A 16,546-nucleotide genomic window follows, 5' to 3' on the forward strand; every position below is an offset into this window, starting at 1 on the left:
TAACCCTATAAAATTCATACACTATTCGGTTGAGTACATAATGCATAAGTATAGTGTGTAAGTGCGTAATTTGGGACACTGTGTCATTTGATTTTAACTAACTTCCTACAGTATAGGCCTCTATGGGCTTTTTTCACCTGCTATATGTGTTCCAGGAGAAAAAAGGTAAGTCCAAACATTTCGAACAGTAAAAATGTGTGGTATATATTAAAGTCCATAGCACAAATGGTGCAGGACGAGTTTTAAGTCCCGGAGCGTTAGGGGTTTGTTCAAATCCACCCTAAGTACGCCTCAGCAAGCGCTAATAAATTAGACGGTTCTGGATATAATGAGGAAGAGATTAGTATAAAAATCCTTTAGAGAACAGATGTCTATCGGCTTCAATCAATGCCACACCTGGTTATTAAAATGCATCGTTTCATAAGCAAGACCTTTGAGTGAGCAGAGAATAATTCCTTTGATATTTAGAAGAGAAGAGTTTTGTTTTAGTAAGATGACTCTCTAATTCTCTGTTCTGGCAGTTAAATTAAAATCATGTAAATAAAGAGTTGTTGCTGTTACGCAGAACATCATCGGTGTAAAAAAAATAATAAAAAATCATGAAGAAATGAATATAGTAAACTTTAATCCAATATTCCACAGTTCTCCTCTCTGACCCGGTAGAGCTGTGCAGTGTGACTCATGTTTTTGGTTTGATCAAGGATGATTTGAACACTGTGTTTCACTCCAATCTGCTCTCAATTAACCCTGATGTCCTCCGAGGTTTGCCTGAGGCATATGCACCTCTTTCCCTCTCTTTTACAAGAAGGACTCTCTATCTTCACATCTATATTTGAAATCTATTTCTAATCGACTTTATTTGTTTTTAGAATTATTATATTTAGTAAATATATAATAGTATAATAATATAATATTGTATTTTTTTGCATATGTATCTATATTTTTATATGTATAGGCTATATATATATATATATGCAGAATATGAGAATAAGATTTGTTTATATTATCTTATTTAGTAATAATATAATAATTTTTTTTTGCATATATCTAATATATTGCATATTATATTATAATATATTATTCCTATCTATCTATCTATCTATCTATCTATAATACAATATAATTATATGTTATTCTTTTGCAGAATATGAGAATAATATGTTGTTTTTTTTTTAAATCGTATAAGAAAGCTTGTCACACTTTTTACTCCAGTGAACATCTCATCAAACTTCATAGTGGAACATGTTGTCACACTGTATGGGGTAAGTTGTCACAATGGGACCCTGCCATTAAATTTACATTGCAGTAGTACAGTTCATGAAACATGAAGAAACATAAACATAGCAAAAATAGGCCATCAAACCCCTGTTTTGGCCAACACATATTACCATTTTTTTAAATGACCAATTTAATGTGATACATGTGACATTTTACCCGGATCTAACATTTGTGAAAAATAATATCAAGGAAGGAAGACAGAAATTTGCTGGTTATCTAAACTCCTGTCAGAAAACAAGGCCATTAAAAGCCAGCAAAAGAAATGAAAAATCAAACTACGTTAAATAAAGACAGGAGGAAAACAGGTAAGAAGAAGAAGGTCTAATGAGACTATTGAGCAGAAAACAACATCTGTTTGGCTCCTGGCTATAATCTGAGCACACATTTGCCAGAGAGGTACAGTATGGTAAAGGACCGCGTCTTTCAAGAAACTTGTAAACAGATGCAGTGAACAGGTTTGTCTTTTCTCAACTTTTCCGACGACGAGAAACTGTTTCCGTTCAAACCGAGAAGATTTCAAAGGTCTTTGAAGGAATTAACGTTATTTTGCACGCTATAGGTGAACAGCAGGTGTTCCTCCGTCTACTCGGAGCTCTGAAAACACTGAGCAACGTAAAATACGGTATAACTCATGCCATGTGATGAGCAAGACATCAGTCTCATGGTCTCTTCTGAAATGTTGTCCATGTTTGGTGAAACAGCACGATCAAGGACATTTAGCGAGGCATGTCAGTGATATAAACAGACTGTCATTTTAACACTGCTGAAATGTCACAGCAGACGTGTTGTCAGACAGTGCTGGGCATGCACATATCATCGCATCATGGAGAGATACAAAAATTATACACTTGCATTCAAAATTTGGGGGTCTGTGCATTTAAAAAAAAAAAAAAGAAGTCTCTTATGCTCAGTCTGCTCACAAATTTATTTGATCAAAAATACAGTGAAAACAGTAACATGATGCAATTTAAAATAACTGCTTTCTAATTGAATGTGTTTCCTAATTGAATATATGTTAAAATGCAATTTATTCCAGTGATTTAAAGCTGAATTTACTATCAGTATCATTACTCCAGTCTTCAGTGTCACACGATCCTTTATAAATCATTCTAATATGCTGATATAAAGAAATATTTACTATTATTATCAATGATGAAAAAAGTTGTGCTGCTTCATATTTTTGTGGAAACTGCGATGAAGAGTTCTTTGAATTCTTTGATGAAGATAAAAAGTGTAAAAGAACAGCATTTATTTGAAAACTTTTGTAACAATATAAATGTCTTTACTGTCACTTTTGACCAATTTAGTGTATCCTTGCTGAATAAAATGATTAAGACCTTTCAGCTGACCCTCAACTTCAAAACAGTTTGTACAGAATATTATAGTTGAAGTTATGAGTGCCTGGTTTCACAGACAGGGTTTAGAATTAGATTAAAGGATAATTCCGGTATTTAGCACTTTGAGTCTCTTTTCTGGTTTGTTTTGGATGAACTAGAGTGGTGGACACAAATTTTGACGATGGGTCCTGTCTCGACTTTTTGACTCGTTTAGAATCGCCTTTGACCGCGTCGGAGTGGCTGTCTATCGGGCATGCACAAACATGCCCTTAAAACATCCCTTAACGTTCGTTTTCAAAACTGTGCAACTCACCGAGTGGTTAGTGGTGTTCGTTTATGATTAAAAACAAATATATATCGGCGCAATGTATGATTTCAATCCGTGTTATTTGCAATAGTGAAACTATTTTTTTCAGATAGGCCTACCTCACAACCGCGTATAAACTTCCGCTCGATATTTGAGTCTGAACGTCTTTTCCGTTTCCGGTAGCGCAGTAATATCAACGAGCAATGAGTCCTCCAACAGAAATCAATGGGATTTTACAAAATGCCAAATAAAACACGACAGAAACTGTATTTCGCTACGCTACTTGTTTTGGAAACGGCGATTATAAACGAGTCAAAAAGTTGAGACTCACATCGTCAAAATTTCTGTGTCCACCACTCTAGGTCATCCAAAACAAACCAGAAAAGAGACTCAAAGTGCTAAAAACCGGAATTATCCTTTAAACCAGGATTAAGCCTTAGTTCAATTAGAGCATTTAAGTAGATTTTATAAACGTGCATTAGAAAAGAAATTAAAAAAACATTACTGGTGTGCATCTTGAGACAAAACAATGGCACATATATAGGCTATTTTAAGATATAAACAGTGCAAGTTGATTTCAGGTAAAACAGCTCAAACATGCATTTAGTCTGGGACTATAGGCCTTAAGCCTTGTCTGTGAAACCGGGCAATAATTTTCTGGTACAAAGACTTCATATGCATATTCAACTTGATTGAATTTGTGGTAAATCACTCCAGAACCGAGCTAAGTCTGTGTCTTGTCTAGGGGAGCAATTGACTGGCGTCTGTTAGAAGATTGTGGTTTGGGAGTTTTATGGGATCAGATCAGGACAGAGACGGTGTGGGAATCTGAGTTGCACTGAATGAGATATATCAGGCTATTAGACAGATATCACACATCACGTTAGGTGTTATATTAAAGATACCTTGGAGTATACTGTATGTATCTGTGATATTCAGAACGCAGAGACACATTCATATGAAATACTCTAATGAATAGCAAAGCAGATAGCTGTCAATCATCCACTTGTCATCTGGGCTGGATGGTTTACTGGCAAATAATCTATACATTTATTCACTGTGAATTGAAATTATTCCAAGGGTCCGCAGCAGGGGGTCCACCAAATCTTTTTTTTTTATTATTATTTTTTATTTCAGACAATTTTTCTTTTGTGAAATTTTTTTTTCTAGACATCCATTAAACAAAAATAAAAGATTAACTTTGACTAATTGTTATGTTAAGAAGCTTAAGTTCTGCTAAATTATTAATGGCTTCTTCCACAATAAAATGTAAAGAACTTGCTCAAATTCATCCTCATACATTTCAAAGCATGACTTCCTTTAGTCTGTGGGACACAATGTCCAAGCTGCTCTTTTTTGATACAGTTAAAGTGAATATGATAGTAATATTTTAAGGCAAGATTTTCAGTGAATATCTTTTGGCCTGTTTTTCACACAAACCCATATTTAGTACAAGTATTGGTAGCCTACAATTAATGGTGTTTTTATGTTGCTCTATGTCCTTGGTGCTTTTCCTTTAATATTTCTGCTAAATTAATTATGAAAAAAAGAAGTGAGTCCAAATATTACAAAATAACACACTAATAAAAATGGCATTTGAAGAATCATGTAATTTAAAGTGCCAATTTTCTCACTTGTTGACCTCTACTGCCACCTACTGGATACTAACAGGAATGAACCATCCTGAACCTTAGTTTGCAACCCAGAGGGCAACTAAAAACTTCTCATAAAGCTTTTTCATTTCTTTCTTTTTTTTCCCGTTTTTACTACACATCGGAAAATTATCATTCTCAATATTCTGCAATCACATTTCTCATCTGCTTTTTTCTGTCTCTGTTCCTCATTCAGAAAATGTTTGACACATCATGATAAGCACTTCTCCAAACACAAACTCAAGCACGCACATACCGGTATTACTGTAATACATGCAGGTCAATGACACTGTTCTATTTTTCAGATCTATTATGTTAAATTAAATAACACATTAGATTAATAAAGACAGCTACTTAAATACACATATGATAAACATGTTTTAATTTGATAGTTTGGGAGGCTTCAAGGCAAAAACGTGGTGTAACTATCCAGAAAAAAACTAAAGAAGTTTGGTACAATAGGCTATTTTACGATAGCTTCTTTTAAAAATAAGCAGTAAAGCCATTTTATTTGTGAATAACCAACATTCAGAAAGCCATTTTGTTACAGTAAAACCATAAAACAAGAAATTATATCACAAAGCAGACCATGTAGACCCTCGTGGCTGTGTGCCAAGTATATTTATAGACATTTTGACCGTTTTATGACATTTAAGGTTAATTCAAACGGTTAATTATAAACCAAAATGAATACCATTTAGATTACATGATCCATTCTTTAAAAAAATAGATTTATTAAGTTTTATTCATCTGTGACATTTAAGTAACACTTTCCAATATATAATTTATAACATAAGTTAACTACATTAGTTAACATGAACTAACAATGAAAAATACTTCTAAGCATTTAATAATTTAATGTTAATTTCAACATTTACTAATTACATTACTAATACATTATTAAAATGTAAAATCTGTTAATATTATTTAATGGACTGTTTAATATTAACATAAACTAAAAGACAGTTGTATTTTAATTAAGTCATGTCAAGTCACCTTCACTTATAGCGCTTTTAACAATATTGTTTCAAAGCAGCTTTACAGTGATAATAGGAAACAAGTAACAGAGATTGTTTGGGCTTTACAGCAGCTCTAGAATAAAGTTTTTGTCCAGCTAAAGTTCGTTTGATTGATTCACTTCCGTTGCAAAGATCATTAGTTATTAACTTAGGGGGCGCTAACACGACACCGTTCTTACAGAAAACCCTTAACGCACTCCGGCTGCTCATCTGCACATCAACGTGCCTGGCGGCTCGAGAACGCAAACCTTGAAATAGATTTCAAGGTGCAAGCGTTGAAAATTCTTGAATTTTTTTGTATCTCTGTGTAAACTTAAAAAACGCGAACCTGTGAGAACGCTGACGGCGTGCACATGTTTATTACGTGTTTAGTCTATATGTGCGTTTGAATCAGCCCGTTCTCATCCCAAGGCGTCATATACTGACGCTTTTGACATTTCGTCGACGCACATGTCACCCTTAGCGTCAATATGAGACGGAGATAAATATGGTCCAGAAGGCGCCTCCTAGCGGTCTAACCCTAACCCTACCCCAGACCGAAACCTACCCATAATCTGCGTCTCATATTGACGCTAAAGGGTGCCATGTAGACGAAATGTCAAAAGCGTCAGTATATGACGACCTAGGATGAGAATGCGTTGCTTGAATATATATGTGCGCAGGCGTGTAGTCATTCTTTACAAATTGACCTCAACAAATTATTTGTCTGGCCTTAAAAATGTATAATGCAGAATTATTTATCGCTTCCGCGTAGCCACGTGAACCGGAGTTATTTTGACAGCGTTTTATCTATGCAGAGTTAAAGGGAAGGGAAGGAGGCCTTCACAGGGGAGAGACTAGTTGACACTTCAGGACTGCGCTGTCGTCGTGTCCAGGCGCAGGTCCTTCTTCAGATCTGGATACGGCCTGGATCAGGCGGACTGCGGTAAACATCGGGATAAACAGAGAGACTGATATTAGCGTAGACGCCATTCTTCTTATGATGTAACGAGTAGATCAGGATTTATGGGAAGTGTTCCCGGTTCCGGCTGACCTAAACTATGCAGCTTAACATTGAATTATAGAAGTTTATAATGTGTTATGTGAATGCTAGGTCAAAGAGATGTGTTTTTAGTCTGGATTTGAACTGACAGAGTGTGTCTGCTTCCCGGACAATGCTAGGAAGACTGTTCCAGAGTTTTGGTGCTAAATAGGAAAAGGATCTACCGCCAGCGGTTGATTTTGATATTCTAGGAGGTATTGTCAACTAGCCAGAATTTTGAGATCGCAATAGACGTAAAGGACTAAAATGCGTTAAGAGCTCGCTTAAGTACTGCAGAGCTAAACCATTTAGTGCTTTGTAAGTAATCAGCAATATTTTAACATTTATACGATGTTTAATAGGGAGCCGATGCAGTGTTGACAGAACAGGGCTAATATGGTCATACTTCCTGGTTCTGGTAAGAACTCGAGCTGCTGCGTTTTGGACCAGCTGTAGTTTGTTTATTAAGCTTGCAGGGCAACCACCCAGTAGAGCATTACAATAATCTAACCTTGAGGTCATGAACGCATTAACTAATTGTTCCGCATTTGTCATTGAGAGCATATGACATAATTTATATATATATTTAAGATGTAAAAATGCGGTTTTACAGATGCTAGGAACGTGGCTTTCAAATGAAAGATTGGTATCAAAGAGCACACCCAGGTTCCTAACCGACGACGAAGACTTGACAGAGCAGCCTCTCTTGAGTAGGTACTTATTTTGAATAAGTAAGTACTTAACGACAGCTAAAAAGTGTGTAGTATGAATATAATCCGAACGTACTACTTTCGCCATGTTGTCATTATCATGTGATCTACCAGCGTCAGGTACGTCGCTTCACTGTCATTCATAAATCCTCTCCTTTGGAATCATGGGATAAAATGAATCTCTCCAGTAATAGGTCATCCGGGTACTTTTTGCCTACTCTTGAGTACTGTGAATTCAAACATACTTCTTTTGTCACATACTGTATTTCACCTACAATTAGAAGGGTGCAATGTAGGCTGGTATGCAATTTCGGATGCTGCCAGATACTAATGTATTTTTTTTAGCGGACATAATGTAATTACTTATTCAAAATGAGTACCTACTTAAGAGAGTATGTGATTTCAGATGCAGTTTTGACACCTATGAAGTACTTTTCAGAAGAAAAAAAAGCAAGATTTGTTTTAAATGAAACATAACTGAATGTACTAAAATGTTTCTTCAGGAATAAATACATTCATATATATATATGGATTTAACCGATCGGCAGGATTTACAGCTTGCTGTCGTGGAGTTGAAGATTAAGTCTGACACTTTCTGCTTCCCGTAATTTGTGTACATTATCACAGATGAAGTGGATTAGATACAATATTTGTTAAATGCGCACAAGTCTCAAATGTTTTCACGAAGCCACAGAAACACTTTTTATTCAGTAGTTTATACTGCTTAATACAGCGCCTATGAGAATAAAGTTCAACATAAGCCTATAATATTTATAAGTGAGGTATATATTTTTTTATTTTGATAAACATGACACAGTACAGCATTAAGATTACATGAAATGTGTTTTTACTGTTATAATGTTGATGGCATCGGCGCAGTCTCAAGTCGGACAAAATTTCGAAAAAGTCAGACCATGATGGGTCTGCACAGCGCCGCATGAAGTCAAACACACCTTATGATATCATGATACTTGACCCTTGATATGATCAGAGATGAAACTGCCCTGAGAAGCTGCTCTGATTGCTGAAGGTTTGAGTGCTGAACCTCTGTGAGAGCCGACGAAAGCCTCCGGCCCATGGCAGGTATCTCCTGAACTTCCTCCCTCCAAAGATGTGGACGAGCGGGTTCAGACAGCAGTGGGAATACGCTAGAATATGAGTAATACTGTAGATGCTTTCCCACTCCGTGAATACAGCGACGCCTAAAGACCTCAAGGAGATGAGGAAGAGGAAGATGTTATACGGCGCCCAGCAGATGAAGAATCCCACTGCGATGCTTAACATGATACATAAAGCATGGTTTCTGCTTCTGATGCGGCTCTGATGGATGCTAAAACCCATCCGGGTGTAGCAGAACGCAATGACCAGGAATGGCAGCAGGAAAAAGAGAATAATCTGCGTGAAATATCCAAACAACTCAATAAACACTGAGTTGTAAATGGGAATGCAGAATACGTTGCCAAGACGTTCGACAGTATCAGAGAAGATCATTTCAGGCAGGCTGAAGCCCACCGAGATCAACCACACCACAGCAGACGAGGCGTGTGTGTACAGTCTGCTTTTGCCGACAGACGAAGCGAACACCGGATGCACGACCGCCACATATCGATGGACAGTCATGATTGTGAGGAACATCATGTAACTGTAAAGGCCCAAGAAGATGAACCAGCTGAACAGCATGCAGGCCAGTTTCCCAAAGATCCAGCCCCAGATGTGAGACACGGTCCAGGGCACCAACGCGAAGGTGAAGATGAGGTCGGACGCTGTGAGATTAAGGAGCAAGCAGTCAGCAGAGCTGCTCAAACCCACCTTCTTCAAGACCACCCAGAGCAAAAAGCTGTTTCCGGGCAGACTTATGCAGATGATGAGACTGTAGCAAATGGCGCTGATTATTGCCAATGAAAAATTATCTTCCTCTAATTTAATCAAAGGATAATCCTCATAATCCCCATATGAGAAGTTCATGCCATAATAATAGCTGAAAGTATAGTCTTTGTTCAAAGTGTCTCTATTCATCGTCTGTAACAAAAAAAAAAAAGTCTTTTCTACTAAATTCTGTTTTATTAATACAATATGTTACAATTTCTGAGTGAAAATTGTTTAAAAGCCATTTTTTTCATTATAGAATGACAGAAACACAGATCCAATAATGTGAAAATATTATGTACAGAGATCATATCAAAATCCATATAAAATGTTTACAACAAGTCTGGTCTGCCATTAATCTGATTATACTTATTTATTCTCTTATTTACTGTATGTCATGTTAATGCTGTTTTTTTTTTTTATACATGAATCACAAAATTATACATTTAGAATATTTTTTTACACAATTCTTTTCCATGCAATGACTAATAATAATGATCAAAAAGCATTATAAAGTGAACCTTTTACAGCTACTGTATATACCAAATCTGTTGAAGCCATGCAGAACAGAAAAAAAAAAGGATAAAATACAAAAACAAGAAATACCTCGATTGTTATGGTGAATTGTTCCTTCAAATATTTGGCTTGTCTGTCATAGAGATACTGAAGAAAATATTTCGTTTTGCGTGTCTCACCCTCCAGTCACATGAACATCCAGCCCACTCATTACCACCCAACTCATTAACACACATCCTCTTTAACACATCCATCTTAAAGAAAATCCCTGAACACAGTAGGGATAACACAAATCATTTCCACCATCACTCTTTACAGTTCTAATACAGTGAAACATCCATACCAAGAGTTTTGCTCTTTCAAATATTATAAAATCTGAATTAAAAAAAATAAATGTAAAGAAACCTTTAAATAAACATCCTTACGAGTTTTGCTCTTTAATATTATAAAAAGTATATATATATGTGTATGTGTGTGTGTGAGAGTGTGTGTGTGTCTATATATTATTTAAACACCGTTTGTTAAACTGTGATTAATCTATTTGACAGCACTAATTTCAAATTGTCACATTTTTTAAATATTTGTAAAATAAAATAAAAAAAAATATATTTTTTTACACCTATTAAGTAATTTTCAGGGGAAAAAAAAGCAAGATTTGTTTTAAATGAAACATAACTGAATGTACTAAAATGTTTCTCCAGGAATAAATAAATTCATATATATATATATATATATATATATATATTACAGTTTACTTCATGATTATACTAAATTCAAAAAATTTGAATATTTAAAAAAAATATCAATTTATATTTTTTACATCTATGAAGTATTTTTCTGGGAAAAAAAGCAAGATTTGATTTAAATGAAACTGAACGTACTAAAATGTTTCTCTGGGAATCTGCATTCTCTATTTTTCCAGTGTGTTCAGCTCTGTGGCGTTTGTTTGTCTCACGTCACAGTTTCCAGAAGCTCCTTCATTTGTGTACGGATGAATCCTGGAGTCGCTGGGATCCGTGGGTCCTCTGTTGAGCCCCGACTGCCTGAGTTCAGGAGAGCAGAACAAAAAGCTGGACAAGAGATTTCTGTACTTCCCTCTGAGAATATACAGCGCTGGGTTTACGCAGCAGTGAGAAAACGCCATAATTCTGCAGACGACAAACGCAACATGCAGCTGGTAATGTTTGCAGGGCTCAAATTCATAGATGGACATCAACACGATGATGATATGATAGGGACCCCAGCATATAAAGAAAGCTATAATAATACACAGCACCAATATCACAGTCCGGTATTTCTGCTTGGTCGACGTTGACATGAGAGTTATAATGATTTTGGTATAACAGAAAACAATGAGGGCAAATGGTACAAAGAACAGCAGAACGAGTTGTGAATAATATCCCACATTATCATCATCCGTATTTGTGCTTTTACAAGTATAAATGTCGATATGGACTTTTTCTGCCTTAGAGGCTATTGAATCTCTCAAGCAAGCAATCAAACTTATGATCCATGCACCAACACAGGCAACTTTTGAAAATTTGAGCCTTCGACTCTGTGTTAGCCAAAAACTTCTCACCACCACGACAGCAAAACGGTCGAGGGTCATGGCCGTGAGAAGAATAAGACTTCCGTAGATTCCCACAAAATAGGCCCCAGTTATGATCTTGCAGGCGACGTCACCAAAAATCCAGTGATGAACAAACTCCACACACCAGAAAGGCAACGTCAGTGTGAACAGAAGATCGAAAAGTCCTAAACAGAACATGAAAAGGTTGGTGACCCTTTTCAAGCCTTCGTAGCAAATGAGTGCACACATGAGGAAGCCATTTCCAAGGATGCTTAGGCAGAAGATCGTGGCATAGCAGACGGCTGTGGTCTTCTTATAGTCATCAGCTTCGCACATTATGATTAAATCACCATCAGTCCCGTTATAGTCATATGGATAAAAATCATCATAGCTGCTGGTTGAGTTGTTGCTGCTGCTGGTCGAGTTGTACGGGTCCATCTAGCAAGAATATAAATGAGCATTTTACAACACTGTGCAATTTTCCATTTCGATACATTTCAAATCAAACTTTTATAGTCATGCACAATCAAAAAGCTCTGCAACTGTTTCTTGCATCATCTGCAGTATATCAAGAATGAAAGAACACGAAATGCTTACCTCAAGGTTTGTGTTTGACCGGGTTGAATAACTTCTAAAGGAAAAATGTCTAAGTGACAATAGAGATCACACTTTTGTGTAGTCATTTCCTTTTGCTAATGCGAGCAGTTTCACAATGAATAAGTGTGTGGCTTGGCATTGAAGCATGTCTTCTGGGAAGTGTAAAACACTCTTGACAGAGTGGTCTACAGATCCTAATACACTTATCAACATTAACAAAAAATTATTTTCAAAGTTGTGAATAAAACAACGATTACTGGAGTACGTTTTACTATTTTACTATTAAAGAAAATACTATTTCAGTCGTTCAAAATTTCACATTTAATTAAATGAGTGACATGCCATTTCTTTGTTTTTGTTTATTACTAGTAATTTCTGGGGGGAAATTGTTTTTACACCATTTTTTCCCCCCAGTGTATTTACACTGACATTTTTGCGAATTTAAGCGATTACAGTTCCTTAATTCTTTTCCTTGAAGCATATAAATACTTGGGGGGGAAATGCAGTTGCATTGCCTCTTTTTGCATTGAGGTAATTTCAATAATATAATTTTTAAACAGTTCTTGCAAAAGGTAGGACTTTTAGTGACTTTTGCACAGTCTTTTAGTAAGCAGCATAAGTGCTATCCAAATACTGGATTTTATATTAATATTTATATAAATATTTGGGGGAAAATGCCATTACATTGTATCTTTTACATTAAGATAATTTCGATAATATAAACAGGACTAGAACTAATTAAACATAATTTATATACTCACTAATTGCACTAGTAATGTTTAAAAATACTATTGACAAAATGCATATACTGTACTATACTGTAAACATATACTGTATCTTTAAGACATTGTCACTATAGTGACTTGCTTGTCGGTTTTGTTGGTATACAGGTGCCTATACATTATCTTTCCATTACCAGGGCCATTCTCTATCAGATGAGAAACAAGAACATGCTTCAGTTCAGGGCACGTTTACACGACAATGATGTACTAAAAATGGAAATGTTTTTCCTTTGCGTTTTTTTTGCATACAGACAACAATGTTGTCAAAACAATCCAAGTTCACACGGGTTCACGAAAACCTTTTTTTTGCATGCCAGGCCAGTAAATGGCAATGGCACTTTGTAAAGAAACACTACGCGCCTATAGACTGACTAATATTCACGTGCATGACATCACCGTTTTCACAAATTCACGTTTTATCATTTTCAAAAACGTACACTTAGAAACCCGTTTTCAAAAGTTGCGTTTTCAGGCCCCGTTTTCAAAAGTTTTCGTTTTTATTTTAACGTCCTTGTTAGCGTGCCCGCCTCCCACACCAGAGACCCTGGTTCGAATCCCGCTTGGAGCAGGTCAAGTAGAACCAATTAAAGTTGGTGCCGTGACCCGGATGGGAGTGAGGTTTAGGGGGGTGAGTGTAACTGTCATAGGCCAGTAAGAGCTGTGTGTGTAAACTTCACTCCCCTGGCCTCAAGAGGTGCTCTAGAGGCTTGCGGTCTTAAGCGACCTTGTTAGCGTGCCCACCTCCCACACCAGAGACCCTGGTTTGAATCCCGCTCAGAGAGGGTTGAGTCGGACCGGTAACACTTAGTCACATTGCTTTGCTGCTTTGTCATCCCCGAAGCGGCTGCATCTGCTTTTCGACCAGTGGCATGACTCTGGGGAGTATTGGGGAAACCCGTATAAAATCATCATTTTGCGATTCTGTTTGAGGTTGTTAATGGCCCAGACGTGACACACTACACACAAAAGACATTGGACTATTAGTCAAGACAACTTATTAACAATTCTGGATTTGGATTTGGATATGGATTCTTATTATAAGAGACTGCATGATATATATTATTATATATCCCCCCCATCTCCCTCCCCCCCCAAGCAAAGTTTACAATCGTCATTTGTTTTTTCCTGGACATATAATCTAAACGTATACCAGGGGACCACACTGAATCAGCTAACCACATATGACTGCTACTGCTTGTGTCAAAGCTGTGGTGAACTGAACCATATAGATCATATAACTGCTGAATGTACGAGAAACAGTGTTGTCAGGTCTTATATAAATCTTATTGGGAAAATATTTCATTTTTCAAAGTTACCAGAGTATGAGGCCACAGCTAACATGCAAGCATTTTACATTGCATTAATTTAGTTAAAAAACTGAACTCATGCTATAATTGCATATTTTTAAGATCATGTATTGGGCTAGGTTAGGGTAAAATATGTTACCCACATTGTAAAAAATTGGCAGAGGATGTGGTTGGGTGCAGTTTATTTTTATTGTTTGTGGCTCATACATGACATTTGTGACAGAAGTGCATGCAGGAAACTATTTATTGCACACGTTTTCAAAAACATGAATAAATCAGAACTATATTGAAGGGGAAATTATAAAGATTCACTCAGTTTGAGTTTGTAGCAGTTGCATACGTTGTGCAATTTCTTTTTTAAATCGCTTATTATTGTTGTTAGTAAAGCTACTTAAAGTTAATAAATCTATTTAGGAAAATGTGAATTATGTGAAACACATGCATAATGACAATATAAAATATAAAGTATAAAAGAAAGCAAACATATAATGCAAATGAATTTAACACAGTAAATGTATTTAAACATACTCTTGTAAAATTGCATCTGATTTTGAGAGCTTTTTTACATGCAATTTTAATTAGTTGTAACATTTTTAAAGGTTTGTTCAATTACAGTACAGACACTTTACATTGCATTAATTTTGTTGCTGAAAATCAGTTGTAAACTCATTGTTTTGGAGCTATTTTTAAGCATACATGGCTAATACATTGATATTTCTTCGCCATTGGAGTAAATAAGCCTGCTGTGTCGATTCTGAGGCTCGCTGTTCTTCTTACGGAAAGTCCATAACATTTTCTTCAAGTGGTTTCTGAATTTTATCCCCATAAAAACATAAAACACAGGATTCAGGCAGCAGTGTGAGAAAGCCACCATGCGAGAAATGTACATCCAATAGTCGACAGATTTACTGACATCACACTCATTAAAAGGAGAGATTCCCCATGAAATCAGAGAGTCCAGAAAAATGGCCACGTTGTACGGCCCCCATCCCAAGAAAAAAAACACCACTATGAGGAGGATGAGCTGCACTGTCTTCTTACGAGTGTGAGATGTCGGTCGAAGCAGCCGTATCAGGATCACAGTGTAGCAAAAAGCAATGATCACAAATGCGACAACAAAAAAGAAATTTTGCATGTATACAGTTTGAAGCTTCCAGTTGATTTCACCGACGAAATCACAAAGCTGCACTGACATTGTTTCATCAGAGCTGTCCACAACGGAGTTGAACATGGCTTGTGGGATGGCAGCGCAAAAACTGATGATCCAGATGACAATTGAGGTGGCGTAGCAGTGCAGGCTCTTCCTAGACATGACCACCGACAAGGGGTGAACCACGGCCATGTATCGGTGGACAGTCAAAACTGTCAGGAAGATGATGCTGCTGTAATATCCCGTGTAGAACACGTAGTTAATTGCTTTGCAAGCAGGATCTCCGAGAGTCCAGCCGTACATGTAGTAGTAGGCCCAGAACGGCAGGCCAAATGTGAAAATCAGATCAGAGAGAGCCAGATTCAACAGGAATGTGTTGGTGAGGGATTTCAGATTTTCATACTTCACAAGGACGTACAGGACCAATGTGTTTCCCACACAGCTGAACAGAACAATGATGATAAAAAAGATTGGTGTGACGGTTCTTCCAAACTGGTCAACTTTTGTCTTGTTACAGATTTCGTCTGGGCTTCCAGTGAAATAATCAAAATCAGTGTCATAAAAAAATGTTGCAGGCTGACTTTTAGTTATCGATGGGGCTGTCATCTTGATGCACAGTGTAAAAAAAAGAAGAAGAAAAAAAAGCGATATTTAGGTTAATACAAAAATAAGGTGATGATAGACCCTCTGAAAGGAGTAAAACATGGAACTGAAGAATAAAGAAATCTTTTGTTTTTCACAACTGAAATTTGTGTAGATAAAGATAGGCCACTAATGTCAAATTTAAAAGGATTAAATATAGTGTAACTGATCACAATAAGTCAAACATTAATTAACCATTTTGAGAAATAATTAATGATTGCATTGATAATTACTGCAAATGTTCATTAACATGAACTTCAGAAATATGGAGAGATGAGTTTTATAACTTACCTTTATGAAATTCTACAGAGAAAACTTTAATGGAAACAGGTGAAGGCAGGCTGAGCGAGTGTAGTTAAGTAACCTAAAAACCATGAAACTTTCTAAATAGGCTAAATATTTGTTCCTATTAGAGTCAGCAAAGAGTACAACCCACCCAATAAATGATGCTCAGATCCCCAATCAAGCCCATGCCCTATTTTCTGTTCCTTTTCATTTGCAAGATCCAGAGAGGTACCTTGACAATTGACAAAAATGGACTTGAATCAAGAAAGATGAATCAAAAGAAATCACATTGAGTTGAACAATAGGCCTAGGCCTATATATTAAATATAGATTATGTTGAGCACAGACTTTGCTACGAATTAACTTACTTTTTCTACCATCACTTTTTACGAAGCACCTGCTAAATGACTCTAAAGAAGCAATTGATCAAATTAACAGTAGTTAATGTTTGATCTTTCAATCTGTGTTAAATGTATCTGGTCATACAGTAACACTCATATGGTAACA

General features: G+C 36.4%; 3 protein-coding genes across 3 annotated transcripts; all 3 read right to left on the reverse strand.

Moving 5' to 3' along the window:
- Positions 1-8,092: 8,092 nt before the first annotated feature.
- On the reverse strand, positions 8,093-9,926 carry xcr1b.3 (chemokine (C motif) receptor 1b, duplicate 3). Its single transcript, XM_082173190.1, has 2 exons — positions 9,797-9,926; positions 8,093-9,343 (listed from the first exon to the last, which is right to left on the reverse strand). The coding sequence occupies exon 2, from the start codon at positions 9,338-9,340 to the stop codon at positions 8,312-8,314; it is 1,029 nt and encodes a 342-aa protein (XP_082029316.1). The 5' UTR covers positions 9,341-9,343; positions 9,797-9,926; the 3' UTR covers positions 8,093-8,311.
- On the reverse strand, positions 9,366-12,173 carry xcr1b.2 (chemokine (C motif) receptor 1b, duplicate 2). Its single transcript, XM_082173166.1, has 2 exons — positions 11,874-12,173; positions 9,366-11,714 (listed from the first exon to the last, which is right to left on the reverse strand). The coding sequence occupies exon 2, from the start codon at positions 11,712-11,714 to the stop codon at positions 10,617-10,619; it is 1,098 nt and encodes a 365-aa protein (XP_082029292.1). The 5' UTR covers positions 11,874-12,173; the 3' UTR covers positions 9,366-10,616.
- A 1,954-nt stretch (positions 12,174-14,127) lies between these two features.
- Positions 14,128-16,193, reverse strand: xcr1b.1 (chemokine (C motif) receptor 1b, duplicate 1). Its single transcript, XM_082173188.1, has 2 exons — positions 16,046-16,193; positions 14,128-15,718 (listed from the first exon to the last, which is right to left on the reverse strand). Exon 2 carries the CDS (start codon positions 15,716-15,718, stop codon positions 14,663-14,665), a length of 1,056 nt encoding a protein of 351 aa, XP_082029314.1. The 5' UTR covers positions 16,046-16,193; the 3' UTR covers positions 14,128-14,662.
- Between the last annotated feature and the right edge of the window lie 353 nt (positions 16,194-16,546).

The sequence above is a fragment of the Leuciscus leuciscus genome (assembly GCF_965113295.1).
Source record: "Leuciscus leuciscus genome assembly, chromosome: 6".
NCBI lineage: Eukaryota > Metazoa > Chordata > Actinopteri > Cypriniformes > Leuciscidae > Leuciscus > Leuciscus leuciscus.

Excerpts from the sequence above, each read along its gene's own strand:
- xcr1b.2 (XM_082173166.1), bottom strand. The coding sequence starts at position 11,714 with ATGGACCCGTACAACTCGACCAGCAGCAGCAACAACTCAACCAGCAGC.
- xcr1b.1 (XM_082173188.1), bottom strand. The coding sequence starts at position 15,718 with ATGACAGCCCCATCGATAACTAAAAGTCAGCCTGCAACATTTTTTTAT.
- xcr1b.3 (XM_082173190.1), bottom strand. The coding sequence starts at position 9,340 with ATGAATAGAGACACTTTGAACAAAGACTATACTTTCAGCTATTATTAT.